The 17,779-nt window shown below is 36.4% G+C and overlaps 1 protein-coding gene across 1 annotated transcript in view; it reads right to left on the reverse strand.

Annotated features, from left to right (window-relative positions):
• The window catches only part of LOC150107877 (GPI inositol-deacylase-like), a 301,804-nt gene that overhangs the window by 38,449 nt on the left and 245,576 nt on the right, over window positions 1-17,779 (reverse strand). The window contains exon 11 of the mRNA XM_090415403.1: window positions 12,936-13,098. Coding sequence (XP_090271529.1) covers window positions 12,936-13,098 — 163 coding nt within the window. The remainder of the gene's footprint in view (window positions 1-12,935; window positions 13,099-17,779) is intronic.

Below are 17,779 nucleotides of genomic sequence, written 5' to 3' on the forward strand. Positions count from 1 at the left end.
TGCATTTTGCACAACAGCTAAATGACAATATCGTTCTGTGAGGGAGTTGTTATATGATCAATGTTGGAGAGGTTTTACAGAAAACAGTGGGAGAGTAGGGAAGAACCAGAGGTCATCCCTGGAAGCTGTATAAAGAGGGTGTGAGCAGGGGGAGTGAGAAGCAGTATTTTTGCATTCACTACTCTGCATGCAAAAAACCTGCTTCTCACTGCCCTGCTCACACCCTCTTTATACAGCTTCCAGGGATGACCTCTGGTTCTTCCCTGCTCTCCCACTGTTTTCTGTAAAACTCCTCCAACATTGATCCTATAACAACCCCTTACTAACTTGTAGGTGTCTATCATATCACCCCCATCTTCCTCCTATCCACTAGACTCTGTAAAGTGCATCTTCACAACATTTCCTCATATTCGACATTCCAGAGATTACAAACTATCTTAGTCAGTCGCCTCCTTTCCAACATTTCTTCATCCATTTGAAAACCAGGTGACCAAATCGCTGCACAATAGTCCATGTGTGGCCTAATCAAAGTCTTATACAACGAAACAAGAATCTCCTTACTTCTAAGTCAGTGTCCTCTGCAGGGCCTCCTTATCCATTGGGCTAAATGAGTTACAGCTCAGAAGTGCCAATGATTCAAGGGTGCTTAAGAACAAAGTATGTTGAATTAAATAAAAATGCACAATGTCGATATATTTTAAAATAAAACTTTTTCCAATGAAAGTTATTAAATGAATTATATGTATTATTTAATTATTGCTCAATCCAATGCGATTAAGACATCAATTTTTTTTAGCCCAGGGCACTCAAACTTGTTAAGGGGGCTCTGATCCTCTGCATCATTCCAAAAATTCTTTGTGGTGTCCTCAATTCTGGCAATGTGTTCCCTAGTTGCATACTCTACTGGAGGAGCTATACTGGAGGAAGTAGGTGAGACAAGAGATCAGGGGGTTGATGATTGATAGAAACCTGAAATTCAGGAGACATATTGCAAAGGTGGTGAAGGTAATACAGAGGACTGCTGCAATAATGAGAAGGATGCTGACCTGCAGAGATAAAAGAGTTATCATTCCATTGTATAAGACCCTGATCAGACCACACTTAGACTACTGTTCTCAGATTTGGTCCCCAGGATTTAAAGGGGATAAATAAACTGTGGAAAGGGTACAAAGGCAGATAACAAAGACAGTTTCAGGACTGTACAATGTTAGTTATGAGGATCGGCTGAGGGAATGTGGACTGCAGAGTTTGGTGGATGGAAAAAGGAGAGGTGATATGATCGAGACTTTTAAACTGTTGAGAGGTGGTTACAGGGTTTACATTGGAGAGTTCTTTTGCTTGGTTGAACAGCGAGAAGGAGCGATGACAAGGGGCCATCCCTGGAAGTTACGAAAGGAAACTGTAAGCAAGAGGATGAGGAGTGGTTTCTTTGCATGGAGGATGGGTGAACCATGGAATGGATTGCCTAATAGAGTGGTGAGAGCGAGAATGGTCAATGAGTTTAAGGTGTGGTATAATTGTGTTTCCTAGGAAGGACCTCCTGCGATAAGTCTTTTGACTCCTTGGAGGCCTAAATAATAATAATAATAAATTCCAGATCCTTATCCACTCTCACCCAAAGATCTCTTATTTCCCTATCCAAATCTTTGCAATATCTCTCATGCATAAGGGCCTTATATGAGGACACATAAAAATAATGTCCTCAGATGAGGACATCATTTTTAACATATACAGGACACAAATTTAGCAAAATTAATTAATTCATGGTAATTCTATAAGATTAAATGGTACTGTATCATCATTATAAATTTTTATAAATGACTATAAAAATTCATGCATGAGAGGGTTAACATAAAGGTTAAACATCAACAGCCCTAAAATAGACCCCTGAGGCACACCACTAGTGACTTTTCTCTTCCTAGGTATTGCTCCCCCATACACAACTTGCTGATACCTATCAGATAGCCAGTCTCCAATCCAATGCACTAATCTATTATTCAATGCCATCTGCTCTAGTTTGACTATCAACTTATCATGCTGTAATCTATCAAAAGCCTTTGCAAAATATAAGCGCTGCTTTTCCACATTTCAGTTTTTTAATAGTGTTTTAAACTTCGTGTATTGACATACATTCCCCTGATTGCATTCCTGTCGGGTGTGTTTTCAGAATGAACTAGTTTCTGCCACTATTTCATTTAACAATCTTTAATCAATAAAGACATCTAGAACATAATTATCACCAGTTATCATTTCACCTTCATTATCTTTGATTACTTTTATATACTCTTTTCTCCATTTCTAAGCATTTTCAACAGTGCAATATTTTACAGAATGCTTCACTTTTTTTCTCTGTACATTTTTCTCTGAATTCTCCAAGAGCATGATAGCATTCTTCTTCTTGACTGCCTCTTTGAGTTTGAGTCCACCATGGAGTTCTGATTCTTCTGTCCTTGCAGGTAACTTCACCACATGACTCTGGATGAATCAATGTTTTCTTCTGGGTTTTGCCACTAATCTCCCAGGTGTGCTTCTTGTTTTCAACCCTCTCATTTTTCTCTGAATAACATTTGTGTATTTGTCTCTACAGATCACCTCTGAAATCTGTTCAACTTTGATTCCTTGTAAAAAAAAATTTTTTTTTCATTTTACACACTCTTCTTTTCAATAAAAAATTCGATTTTATCTTGCTCAAAAGTAAATGGTGATCACTTATTTCGAATCCTCTGTATACTCGTGCCCTGAAGCAGGAAGCAAATGTTGCTATCAACAATAACATAGTCAATGAGATTTTTATTTCTTGCATCTTCTTGAAATGTGAATTTGTGCACATCTTTATGTTGGAAATGGAGTTAATAATAACTACTTCATGTACTGAACAGAAATCTAGCAGGCACTATGATTATTATCAGCTTTGCACTTTTCTCCAATTTTCCCCCAAACATTTCTGTATGCCTAGTAATCTGCTTTTTTAGATTTATAACAAAGACAAACTTTTCTTTTTTAGCTCAGCTGCCTTTTCTAATGTCTTGAAAAATTTCTCAACATCTTTAGTAGAACCTTCTGTGGAACCAAAGACAGAAAAATCAGTCTCACTGTGCAGCTTCCCATTCTGATATTTGCACATCAGTTTAACTTTGTACTGCCTGCCATTCAAGAAGTTTATCCTCTTATTTAGTGTTAAATAATACACTAAATTATGGGGGTTGTTTGAAAAGTTTGGTAAATTTCCAATAGACGGCAACACAATTCGTTCATTCATACCAGTGTTGGTGTTACACCCTGATACCTTAAGAATGTAGAATTCCCAGTTATCATGGTGTAACATGAAGAGAAAATAAAATAAAACTCCTGTATAAAAGCTAATAGATGAATTATTTAAAAGAAAGAAAAATATTCTTGCATCCAAGTAAAATATATAACAAAAAAAAAGTGTTTGTTGAACTAACTAATAAAAGAAGGAATATATAAGTGTTATGATATATATAAAAAAAAAAAATTAGCTAAGTAAGACAGAAAGGATTAGTCAAAAGAAGGAACATATAAGTGTTGTGATATAAAAAAAAAAATTTAGCTAAGTAAAACAGAAAGGATTAGTCATAAGAAATTGTATGTGAGAGGCTAGAGATTAAAATATTAAGTAAATTCTTAAAAATTTGGAAGGGGGATTAATTTAGAGGCTAGCAAAAATAAAAAACAATAGACTATCGCTCAGGGTCAATTTCCGGATTTGAGACATCATCACGGCTAGCCGACCAAAGGATGTTTGGCAGAAAAACGCCATTCTAATTGGTCGGTGAAGTCGAATCAAGTAAGGGGCGGAGAAAAGAAATTAAAGAAGGTGCCATTAGGTTCAAGGTATAAAAAGGTTAGAAATGCCCCCATGAGGCTTTTTCCTGGATAGTTTCTTCACGAGTTCCTTCGTATAGGTTTTCACGCGGTTTTCCTGAGTGGCGGGATTGGAGTTAATCTCCGTCGTCACAACAAGGAAACAAAAGTGAGCGGGATTTTGATTCCATATTTCCTATGGTAAGAAATGAGGAATGCCATTTAGCCAAAGGAAAGAAGGTATTATCTATGTGTTTCATCATCCAGTGTCCATGTGATGAGTTTCACAGTCATTGTATAGACGATTCAAAGTATGTCCTTAATACAAGAACTAAAAGTTAAGATCACGTAAGCACAGTTTAATGTCAAAAGAACTTAGGAGTAACAGATTATAAGAGAGATCTTACCAGGATAGTACAATCAGAAAAAAGGTAAAGGCCAATATAGAAAACTCAAGAGAAAAAGGTACTGTAAAAATCTCGTGTTAACTTGAAAATTGTCTGTAATTGTTATCATTATTCTATCTGAACTGTTGAAGAGACTAAGGAAAATTATACTAGGACTTTAGTACATGAGTGATTATAATGAAAGTATGCTTGCTAATATTGATATTATATAAATAATTCATGTGTCCTGAGAATTATGCATGTGTATTGTAACGTACAGGAAAGTTTTAAATGTCAAAGTTATGTGTGAAAGGATAATTTAATCTACATAGTTTTAGATAGTAAAATAGAGTGAGTTGATCACATGTCCAGGTGCTACAGCATATAGCGTATATTCAACCTAATATAGGGTTAACTAAGGTGTTAATTAGATCTGGGATTATACATATGATTGTATGAGTTGAATTTGTTATGGTGACATGATCGTAATGACAAGAGGGCGCTAGTGGGTCAAGCGCTACGAATGTGCTTTGAAGAGCTCCTGATTCAGATAAGTTTTACTAGGAATAATTAAGTATATATGCGTAATTGTTTAAGTAAGAGCGGCTGTAAACGTTGTACGCTACCGATATTATTAGTGTGGGGTTTTTTTCTTGCTTAAACTAAATACGAAAACGTTAATATTAGACCTAGTAACCTGCAGAGAAAAAAAATGGCAGCTGCATTGTCATTCCATGATTTTAATTTGGATTTCAGTAGGTTCGTTAAGTGTGAGGTCTGTTATATGTATTCCTTCGATTACATAAATGATTTGTGGATGTTTAGTGCGGATGGAAGAAGGGTGTGTGCGAAATGTGACCTGAACGAGGAATTGATGAATGCGAATATGAAGTTGATGACAGAAAGTGCTAGTACCGATTGTGTCGTGAGTGCACGTTTGAAAGAGAATGGCGAGAAAGACAGGCGAAAAAATGTTAAAAAATCAGGAAAAAAGAAAAAGAGCGATTTGACAACCGTAAAGGATGTTAAAAGGGACGAAAGTGAGGCGGAAAGAAACGAAATTGAGAGAACGAATGAAAGTAGAAATGGCGTGGTGCAGAAACAGCAAGTAAAAAAAATCGAAAGAATGAATGATAGCGAAAAAAGAATGACTGATGGCGAAAGTTGGACGCATGTTGGAACGAAAGTACTGAACCAAAGAAAGATGAATGACAGTAAAAGTGAGAAGAATTATAGCGAAAGTTGGACGCATGTTAGTCCGAAAGTACGGAAACAAAGAAAGATATGTGAGAGTGAAAGTGAGAAGAATGACAGTGAAAGTTGGACGTATGTTGGACCGAAAGTACAGAAACAAAGAAGGATGAATGAGAGGGAAAGTGAGAAGAGAGGGTCGAGAGTTAGAAAGTTAGAAAGATTTAATGATAGAGTGAATGTGTCGCGAGGTTCAGAAGGTGAATTGGATTGGATGAAGCAAGAAATGAAATGGATGCGGAATGAAATTAAGAGAATGCAGGTCAAAACTATTAAAATAAATCATGATGGCATGAAAGAGTTAACAAAAGATGAGCGAGTGGCGTTGTATGGCGACTCCATTATTAAAGGTGTGCTAGAGGATAAAATGCACAAGGTATGTTTTCCAGGCGGTAAAATGAGTAGAGTGATTGAGGCATTGAACATGAGGTGGGAACGAGCAAAAGAGTTAATTGTATTAATTGGAACAAATGATTTGAGAGAGAACAAAGAGCATGTCAAAATGAATGTCAGGAGACTGCTTGGAAAGATAAAGGAGAATAGTGTGACAGGAAGGGTGGTCAGTGTGTTGCCTAGGTATGATTGTGGTGAAATGAGGCGGAGAGCAAGGATTATGAATGATATTCTGGCTGAAATGTGTGAGGAGATGGGAGTACAGTTTGTTAATGTGTGGAATGAGTTTGAGGGACGAAGTGAGCTGTATGGGAGCGATGGACTGCATTTGAGTGGTTATGGTGTGAGTCGCTTGGAGAGACTGTTGCTGGAAGGTAGAGAAGTGAATAGAGAGAATGAATCAGATCAAGAGGGGAGTGATGTGGAAGAGCAGGAGAGTAAGACAGGAGAGATTGAAGGAGTGGAAATGAATGTGGAAGTGAGTGGTATGAGTATAGATAATGAGAGAATGGGTGTGCAAGAGGAGCAGGGAAACGGGGAGGCTCAGGGTGGACAGGGATACACAGCGTGAGAAAGGTGGATGCTCCAAGAGGAGGTGAGAGAATGTGTAGGCAGGAAAGTAATGGGATGATCAGGGATCAAAAGGAAACAGATGGAATTGCAAAGGGTTCTAAAATGAAGAAGCAGAAAGGGAAATGGCCCCAGTCCAGCATGGAGAGATCACATCGAGTGAGTGGTATCAGTGGAACTAGCTGTAGATCCAGAAATGAGTTGTTGTGTTTGTATACCAATGCTAGAAGTATAAGAAACAAGGCGGATGAAATGGTTGCACTAATTGCGTCTGTGCACCCAGAGATTGTCGGAATAAGTGAGACATGGTTAGATGAGGATGACATCCTGACAGGAATAGAGATGGAAAGGTATGATGTGTTTCGTGAGGATAGAAGGGGTAAAAAGGGAGGGGGAGTGCTATTGATGATAGAGAAAGAGTTATGTCCATACAAGGTAGAGATGCAAGGGGGAAATGGGGCCAGTGGTTTTGAGGCAGTATGGTGTGAGATAGAGGTGAATAGAATCAAATACTTGGTGGGATGTTGTTATAGACCTGGTAATGTGGATGGTGGTGATAGTGAAATGTATAGTCAAATAAGCCAAGCAAATAAGAAAAGGGTGATCATTATGGGTGATTTTAATTATGGCAATATAGACTGGAATGAAGAGATAGCAACTGGAAGTAAAGAAAATGAGTTTCTTGAGTTTTTGAGGGATAACTACCTCAGACAGTATGTAACAGAGGGCACAAGAGGATTAAGGGTCTTGGATTTGGTCATCTCATCGGAGGATGTAATTATCAATGAGGTATCAAATCATCCACCAATTGGTGAAAGTGACCATGAGGTGATTACTTGGGTGGTTGCCAGCAGTGCAAGGACCCCTGTGAAAAAAGGGTATATGTGGAACTACAAGGGGGGTGATTATGAAGAGCTCAGGAGACAGCTTGCAGGTGTAGCATGGAATGAGGAGTTAGCTGGAAAAGAGATCAATGCAGCTTGGGGGATTTTCAAAAAATATTTAGTGGATGCAATGTCTAAATGTATACCACGGGTGAGAAGGTTAAATAAGTTAGGTGTGAGATGGATGAATAAAGAGATTAAGCATGCAATACAGAGAAAAAGGGCATTGTGGAGGCAGCATAAGAGAAGTGGAAGTAACCAATTTCATGAGTTCTACAAAGACCAGGCAAGGAGAGTGACTTGGTTGGTGAGAGTAGCTAAAGAGAGGTATGAACAGCAGTTAGCTAATGAAGCTAAAAAGAATCCTAGGGAGTTCTTTCGATATGTAGCCAGCAAAAGAAAGAATGATTATGGAAGGATGACATTGATTGGAGGAAATGGTATAAAGACATCTTTGACAGAATGTGTGGTGGAGATACTTAATGAGCAGTTCATAAAGATCTTTCAATCTTGTGAATGTGACTTCATGGAGAGATTAAGAGCAGTTGATGATGGGGAGGAGAGACTGACTGTAAGTGACTATACATAAAAATATAACGGAAAAACTCACGTAGAAAAATTATTTAATGGTATAATTTTCGCCCGTGTGTCACAGGCATCTTCAGTACAATTAGGCACAAAAATTAAACATTAACTGACAATTCCAAAAAGCGCCACCTAAGTAGCTGGTGTAAGATAACTAAAAAGGTCAATAACTTTCCTAAAAAAAAAAAAAAAAAAAAAAAAAAAAAAAAAAAAAAAAAAAAAATTAATACAATAAAAAGTTAGGAAAGATTAGCTGATTTGTAAAGTACTATCTCCCATAAAGGGGACAGACGTAAGCCGTCGGATCTGTTTAAGTTAGGAGAATGAAGTAGAGTTTCACATGCTTCTTTATAAAGGCGTTCCATGAGAAACTGACTTTTGTGAAGAACTCTTGTCTTTTTCCAATGAACTCTGTGTCTAGTGAAGATGGCATGTTCTGCAAGTCCAGACTTTTCAGGTTTAAAATTATTTAATGAACGTATAGCAAAAATTTTAAAACCACTGAATATTTTTGTTGCCTTTCGACCTTTTAGAAAAATCTCCACCTTTCTCGCTTCTCCAAAGGACAAGCTTCCACATCTCAATCATCCAGGTGTCTACCAGATTCCGTGCTCTTGTGGATTATGTTATTTCGGACAAACGGGAAGATCTGCCTCCATTCGGCTAGAAGAACACCAATCTTATATTGAATACTTTAAACCTGAAAAGTCTGGACTTGCAGAACATGCCATCTTCACTAGACACAGAGTTCATTGGAAAAAGACAAGAGTTCTTCACAAAAGTCAGTTTCTCATGGAACGCCTTTATAAAGAAGCATGTGAAACTCTACTTCATTCTCCTAACTTAAACAGATCCGACGGCTTACGTCTGTCCCCTTTATGGGAGATAGTACTTTACAAATCAGCTAATCTTTCCTAACTTTTTATTGTATTATTTTATTTTACTTTTTTATTTATTTTTATTTATTTTTTTTTAGGAAAGTTATTGACCTTTTTTAGTTATCTTACACCAGCTACTTAGGTGGCGCTTTTTGGAATTGTCAGTTAATGTTTAATTTTTGTGCCTAATTGTACTGAAGATGCCTGTGACACACGGGCGAAAATTATACCATTAAATAATTTTTCTACGTGAGTTTTTCCGTTATATTTTTATGTATAGTTATGTCTACTCACGGTTTACCTCTTTTAAAACTTATGACTGTAAGTGAGCAAGAGGTGTTTGGGGAGTTGAGTAAACTAGATGTAAATAAGGCTGTGGGACTTGATAATATATCACCGCGTATTCTGAAGGAATGTGCCAGAGAGTTGACACCTGCCTTGACATATTTTTTTAATACGAGTCTTGCACTTGGTCAAGTCCCTAAAGAGTGGAAGGAGGGCAAGATTGTGCCACTTCATAAAGGAGGTGATCGAACTCAAGCATCAAACTATAGGCCTATCTGTGTGTCGGGTGTTGTGGTTAAGTTGTTGGAGAAGCTTGTGAGAACTAGAATCCAGAGTTGGGTTGACAACAATGGTATAATCTTTGATGGACAGCATGGATTTGCTAAAGGGAGGGCGTGTTTTAGTAATCTACTTACTTATTACAATAAAGTGACTGCTTCCTTGGACAGAGGAGAAGGATACACAGTAATATACTTGGATTTCGCAAAAGCTTTTGATAGAGTGCCTCATGATAAGTTGACAGTCAAACTAGAGCAGATGGGGTTGGATATTAGATTAGTGCATTGGATTGGAGACTGGCTATCTGATAGGTATCAACAAGTTGTGTATGGGGGTGCAATATCCAGGAAAAGGAAAGTCACTAGTGGAGTGCCTCAGGGATCTGTTTTAGGGCCATTACTATTTAACTTGTATATTAATGATATTGGCGAAGATTTGGATGGAGATATTCAGTTGTTTGCAGATGATGCAAAGTTGGGACGAACCATAAAGAGTAGTGAAGATGTTGTGGCCTTGCAAGAAGACTTGAATAAATTGAGTGATTGGGCAAGCAAATGGGGGTGTGAGTTCAATGTTGCAAAATGTAAGGTTTTAAAATTTGGAAAACAAAGATGGGATGCAGAATTTATGCTTGGTAAGAATATATTGTTGGAAGTAGAGGAAATAAGAGATCTGGGAGTGATAGTGGATAAGGATCTAAAATTTAGGGGTCACATCGCCAAAATTGTGAAGACAACACAAAGACTTCTGGGAATGATGAGGAGGACACTGACGTGTAGAAGTAGGGAGATTCTTGTTCCATTGTATAAGGCTTTGATTAGGCCAGACATGGACTATTGTGCCCAGATTTGGTCACCTGGTTTTCAGAAGGATGAAGAGATGTTGGAAAGGGTCCAAAGGCGACTGACTAAGGTAGTTTCTGACCTCTGGAATGTCGAGTATGAGGAAAGATTGAAAAGATGTAATTTGCAGAGACTAGTGGAGAGAAGGAAGAGGGGAGATATGATAGAGACCTACAAGTTGGTAAGGGGTTGCTATAGGATCAATGGTGGAGAAGTTCTACAGCGAATAGTGGGAGATCAGGGGAGAACCAGAGGTCATCCCTGGAAACTGTATAAAGAGGGTGTGAGTAGGGGAGTGAGAGGCAGGTTTTTTTCGTGCAGAGTTGTGAATGATTGGAATGCCTTGCCTGAGAGTGTGGTGTCTGCAAGGAGTTTGAATGTGTTTAAGACCCGGTATGATGAGATGTGTGTGAGATAAAAGGACCTCCTAGATGAGTCTTTGACTCCATGAGGTCTTGTTTAATAATAATAATAATAATAATACCCATATAGGATCTTAGCCAAATACTTGTGTTTAGCTAATGTTATTTTGTAAACATTTTCTTAGTATTGAATTGAATTATATTAGAAATTGAATTGTACCATGCTAATGAGTTTAATAAACCTTTGTTCATTGATAAAACAGTTGTCTGAAATTGCTGCCCAATGCACCACTTGAAAAATGTACGAACCTAATCATGCGGGAAATTAATGTGTTAAGAAAGGAGATAAAGTGTCACGACTGCAATATTGTTTCACATTCAGACATATTTTAGTAATTGCTCCTTGTTTTTGTATTTTATATCTCAAACTAAATGTCCCAAAAGGCGCAGTATAATATAAATATTAGGAACACTAAGGGGAGAAATAGCTTAAATATTTGTAATTTGGGGTGATATCTCGTGCATAGATAATAGTTGAACATAGATAAGCAGAATTTCACTAGATAGAATAATAATCATAAAATGGGATACAACATCGGCACGTATCATCTTTTTCATGATCCCTGGCAAAATTTTAACCACGTGCAATGAGTAGTTCTCATTTGGCAAACATTTAAAATGACATGTGTTCTCATTTTTCATGAAAATGGAGAAAAACGAGTTTCTTGCAGTGATAAAACATTTATTTGAAGAAGTGGACGGCTGTGCAGATCAAAGCCAAGTTAGATGCAGTTCATGGGGACTCTGCACCAGCATTAGAGACTATTTATTTTTGAATAAATGAGTTTAAACGTGATCATAAGTCTATCAAAGATGACGCACACTCCGGACGCCCAACAGGTCACTACAAAGAAAATGATTGACAAAATCCATGGTATCATTATGGAAGACTGCCGAATGAAAGTGCATGAGATTGTAGGCATCTCAACTGAATGGGTGTATAATATCCTGCATGAAAAATTGCATACGAAAAAGCTGTGTGCTATGTGTGCTGCTATTGTTGACTGACGATCAAAAATGCATGCGAAAAGATATTTCAATGCAGTGTTTGGCGATGTTTAATCACAATTCACAGGATTTTTTGTATTGATTGGTGACTGTAGACAAAACTTGGATCCACCACCTGAGTCCAAGCAGCAGTCAAAACAGTCGACAATGCCTGCTGAAAGAGCACCGATGAAAGTGAAGATCGTTTTGTCAGCTAGAAAGGTGATGGGTACTGTTTTTTGGAATTCTCAAGGAATTATCATGATAGACTATTTGGAAAAGGGTAAGACAATAACAGCAGTCTATTGTGTGTCATTGTTGGACTGTTTAAAAGAAGAACTGAAGAAAAAAGGTCATCATCATGAAGGCTGTCAAATGACTATTTTGCACAATTTGACAAATGCTACTTTTTTGATGGGATGAAAAAAATTGGAAACTCACTGGACTAAATGTGTAGACCTCGATGATGATTATGTTGAGAAATAAAGGTGATTTTTTTCCAAAAAAATGTGTTTAACTATTTTTTTTACCAAACTTTTCAAGCAACCCTCATACTCCTTACTTTTTGCTTATCATCATTGCCTGAATAAAACTTTTATTTGATGCTCAGGAAGATCACACCTGTTTTGTTTGTTTCAGTAATGTCTATCATGTCAATCTGCCTTATCTTATTTTTCTGCTAGTTCCATTTCTTTTCTATTGATGCTTTTATGTTGATAGGACTAATCTTAAACTCCATTTGCATGGAGTTGGAATTTATTCTAGTAATGGAGTTTTTTGATCAAAAGAAAATAGGAACTTTTTTCCCTATTTTCTTTTAAAATAGAGAATTTTTTTCCCCTATTTTTAATTTTATATTTTTTTTGTATTTTATGATAATCCAAAATAAAAACAGAAATCCTACTTAGAGACCAAACTTCAGACCTTTTCAAGACACTTCAAGTCTCCATCCAATAAGAATTGGGGGAGGGGATTCCATCTCAGGTGATGAAATTCATCTACTATGTAAAGACAATCACACACCTTGATGGCCGAGGCAGGATTCAAACCCCATAGCCTGTTGTGGTTAAAAATACACTAATAAGTGTATTTTTAACTGATATTCAAGGAAAACAAAAATAGTTTTGCAGTTTGATGATATTCAAGGAAAATAAAAATAGGTTCATTATTTCTTACTAATTTCTTACATGTGCAGCACTGATGTGCTACTGGTTTTATAATTTCTCATGTGAAGATAATAAAGAATTAAAAAAAAAATTAAATACAAGGATACATATTTAATACTGTACAATACATTTGATTTTTAATTATAAGATAATACTGCTGATGAAAAAACAATGTCTCTTACCCTTGCAAAGTGAAACAAATAACCCAATGTTATAGCTAATGAACTAGCAATGACAACAGAGCATGCAGCAAGCAATGAACAAAATACAAGAACTGGCAAGGAGAGATGAGATAAAGGAAATTGTTTGGATGGTTCTGGTTGGGCTGTGGCATCTAAGATGGTTCTATTGTAAAAACAATATCATAATATTACCAACAAAACTATGACATATTTACATTTATACTTATGTACAGTAACTATATATGTTATTCTCAAACATTAAATAAAAAAATGCATATTTGTTATTCAGCAAAATACATGTAGAACCAAAATAAACCTTAAGTCACTAAAGTACAATTATGGAAGGCTTTTCACGTATGAATTATATTCATTACTATGCTTGCTAGGATACTTAAGGATAAAACTATTCAAGAAATAAAGTGAATTAACTAGGATTTCTGAGTAAATGTCTAGACCTCACTTCTGCTGGTGTAACCTATCATTGCATATTCACATAAATGCTGAATAAAAAAGGATAGGCCAGCAATTTGAGAGTTGGCTGATCAAATTTTCTATATTGATGGGAACTGCATATACACACAATGATGCAACATATCCCCAGCTGGTTTGATTATACATCTTACTATTTTAGAATTATATTATATATTATAGAATGAATGGTAACAGTCCAGCTATCAGGACAATCTCAACTAAAATTCAATATGTAACTCATCAATCTAATAAACAACTACAGAAATAAAATGTAGCTAGCAGAAGAATTACAGAAATACCATTCTAAGTCATGTAATGCACACAAATTTCAAAATGAGAATTATTTGTTAGTTATAGTTCCACAGATGGTTCTAGCACAAAAGAAGCTGATCTTCCCAAAGACCTAAACATCAGGAAAGAAATCCCAAATATAATAAAATTTCTGAAAAAATTTAGAGAAAAGGGAAACCTAATAACAATAGCAAGTTCAATTTAATTATTTAAGAGTATCAACTTCATGTGCAATTAAAAGTGACACGAACATTCTATTCCTTTAGCATTTTGGGTATAGTTTTAGAAGAGTACTCATATTGTTACGTCTAGAGCCATCTTTATGTAATGAAACTATATTACCCTCCTACTATTCTTTTGGAACTTTGCCTGAACTGAGACTAAGATTAAACAACTTCATCAGAAGCAATGCCAGTTCTCTTGCACATTCTCATAACACACAAGCCAACACACCATCCAGTCCAAATGCTAAATACACATTGATATTTTTTAATATGTTGAGTACCTCCAGTTCATCTGCCTCAATTCAAACATCGGTCTCTGTCAAATCAGCAAATGCAGTCTCCTCATGGATGATAAATACTTACAAAGTGATCACTTAGCAGCTTAACTGCTTCTTCATTTTCCTACCATCAGCACTGAATAAATTAATCTTTCTATAATCATTTCCTTTTGCCAGCTACATAGCAATAAAACTCTTTTGAATTTACTTTGTCCTGTGTAGCGAATTTTCTCTCATAATCTGATTTATTCTTCCTTACCATACTAGTTACCCTTCTTGCATATGATTTGCACTGTTAATGATCATGATGATCACATTTATATTCCCATAAATGTTTTATGTAGGACACTAGCTTTGTCCTACATAAAACCTTTGACTGAAAATTTCCTATGTTTAGCAACCTCCCAGGGCAGGATAGTATGGTCACTTTCTGTGATTAGAAGTAGCATAGCTACTGTGGTTACAGATACTCCAATATGGAGTAATTACTTTGAAAGATTGTCCTATGAGGATAAAAGATGATGTAATAGTAGAAAATATTGAAGAGAAATGCAATAAGGAGTACATAACAATTCATGATATAAAGTAAGCAATCAGAAACTGAAATGTAGAACAGTAGCTAAAACTGATGATATTTAACCAAAAATCTGGAGATACAAAAGTTTATGCATCCATGCTACATAATTCCGAAATCTGAATTCTGGATGACTAGAGTAGACCTCACAAGTACCTATTTATAAAAAATGAAAATAAAACTGTATGTGAGATTTATAGGGGAATTTCCCTAATGTTCATTCCAGGTAAGTATAAATAAATGCCAGGTAAGAAATGCAACAATATTTGGGAAGAGGCAAAGAAAATTTGTCAGAGAAAAACTGGATTTAGGGCAATTAGATTTATCAGTATGAGATTTTCATTTTCCAGTGAAATTGCAAAAACATTACAAAGTTGTTGTTTATTATTTTAACGGTATAATAGAGGCACACTTGGCACAACAAAGTGCCAAGAGAAAAAGTGTTCAAAACAAATACAGCAGATAATTGCCGAAGATCTGGGAGACAGTCATATTAAGAAAAAACTAGCATTTTCTAGGACTCTAGTAATATATGATAGCGGTTTTTTTTTTTTTTTTCAGATAGAGGGCGCCAAAATCAGGACTCTAGTCTTTGTGTTGCTGCTACAGTTTTGTTGAAGTACACCATGTTGTTTTAGTCTCGCGTATTGTGACAAACAGTGTTTTTGTGCTCTGAAGATGCTGGTTATAATACCAGCGAAATATCAGCATCTAGTTAATAAATTAATTATTTACTTAGTTTCTGTGTTCTATTATACCGTTAAAATAATAAACAACATGTTCGACGAACACATAAGTCTGTCCACACATTACAAAGTTGTTTATGTTTAATAGATTCCGAAAATAGAGTAACAAAGTGCCAAGAGAAAAAGTGTTCAAAACAGTTCAAAACAAATACAGCAGATAATTGCTAAGTAAATCACTAGTTAGACACAGTTAGAACACAATGTTTGCTATATAGTAAAGTTGAGATCAAAATTTTAACCACTCCACTCTATTCCTATGAAACAAAAGAAATCTCAAGAAATACTGGGACCTGTGTTGTTTAACCTTTATATCAATCACATTGCCAATGGATTGCAAGGATATTCAGTTGTTTGTAGATTATGTGATGCTGGAAAGGATGATTAGTAATAGTGCAGATGCGGCAGCCTTTCAAGAGGATTTGAATAAACTAGAAAGATGGGCAAATGAATGGGGGTACCAGTTTAATGCAGCAAAATGAATAGTCTTGAAGTTTAGGATACATCAACGGGAGGTTGCATACTTGATTAGAGGAGCTGTACTGGAGGAAGTAGGAGACAAGATCTGGGGAGCTTGTCTCTCCTGGGGGATCTTCTATCTGATTGATAGAAACTGAAATTCAGGGGGGCATATTGCAAAGGTGGTGAAGGTAACCCAGAGGATCTGCAATACTGAGAAGGACGCTGACCTGCAGAGATAGAAGAGTTATTCCTCCGTTGTATAAGACTCTGGGAAACATGTATGTATCTTCAGCAGAAGATACATAGGCCTGGGTACTCCTGAGAGAATCTGAAAGGATATTGGCATTCGAGAGGAAGTGCTATAGAAAGATCTTCAGGATAAGCTGGATCCAGAAAGTGAACAATGAGGAAATCTATAGGGGCGAATACAACCAAAAGAAAACCTGATATAGAAAATAATTAAAAGGAAACTACGTCTATATCACCATATAGTAGAATGAATGATGAGAGAAAATTAAAAACGTTGCTGTTTGGAATGATTGAAGGAAAGAAAACAGAGGAAGACCAAACAGAGAATGGGGCAATGATTTCATCAAATGGTGCAGAAACCATACACAAACTGAGTCATCTTGCACAAAATAGAATGCAGTGGAAGAATCTTATCAAGATGGCATCAGACACCTACGGGCGTTGAACCAACGGTTGTTGTTGAAGACCCTGATCAGACTACACTGAGACTATTGTTCTCAAATTTGGTCCCCAAGATTTGAAGGGGATAAATAAACTGTGGAAAGGGTGTAGAGGCAGATAACAAATATGGTTTCAGGACTGTACAATGTTAATTATGAGTATCGGCTGAGAGGATGTGGACTGCAGAGTTTGGTGGATAGAAGGAGAGGTGATATGATCGAGACTATTAAGCTGTTGAGTGGCAGTTACAGAGTAGACACTGAGGATAAGTAAAGCTCCACCAAGTGAAAGAACTCCCCAGAGTTCTTTCACTTGGTGGAGCAGCGAGAAGGAGCGATGACCAAGGGCCATCCCTGGAAAGTATGAAAGGAAGCTGTGAGCAAGAGGGTGAGGAGTGGATTTTTTGCATGGAGGGTGGTGAAACCGTGGAACGCATTGCCTAATAGAGTGGTGAGAGCAAGAACAGACAATGAGTTCAAGGAGTGGTATGATAGACTTTGTGTTTCCTAGGAAGGACCTCAGACGATGGGTCTCTTGACTCCATGAGGCTTGAATAATAATAATAATAACAGAACAAAGAAAATCACCAGAAGCAGAACAGAAGAAATCAGGAGAAATAGAATAAAAGTAATTGTGAAAAATATGACACAGGGAACAAAACAAAGAAAATTGTCTCAAATGCAGAACAAAACAAAAGAGAAACAGAAAATCATGAGAAATAAAATACATCAAGAGCCCCCCCCCCCAAAAAAAGTAAAGAAAAGCATGAAAAAAAATCCTGAAAAACAGAAGAAAGGAAAATTTGAGAAATAAAATAATCACAAATAATAATACAAGAGCAATCTGGTAAAACCAAGGATATCACAGAAAACAGAAATAAAAGAAATCACAGGAAACAGCAGATGAGAAATTGTACACTTATAACAAAATGCAACATGAAAAAGTAAAAATGCAAACATTAACACAGGCCTGAGATGGAACAGTTGTCTGAGAAGTAACAACTAATTCCTATAGATTTTTAGGTGCCGAGTTCAGAAAAAAATAGTAAAAAAAACTCCATCACCCACCAATTTTACCCAATTTCTAATTTTATCGTTTTCATTAGTAGTAT

The sequence above is a fragment of the Typopeltis vanoorti genome, chromosome 3 (assembly GCF_054136105.1).
Source record: "Typopeltis vanoorti isolate ZY-2024b chromosome 3, IOZ_Tvanoo_1.0, whole genome shotgun sequence".
NCBI lineage: Eukaryota > Metazoa > Arthropoda > Arachnida > Uropygi > Thelyphonidae > Typopeltis > Typopeltis vanoorti.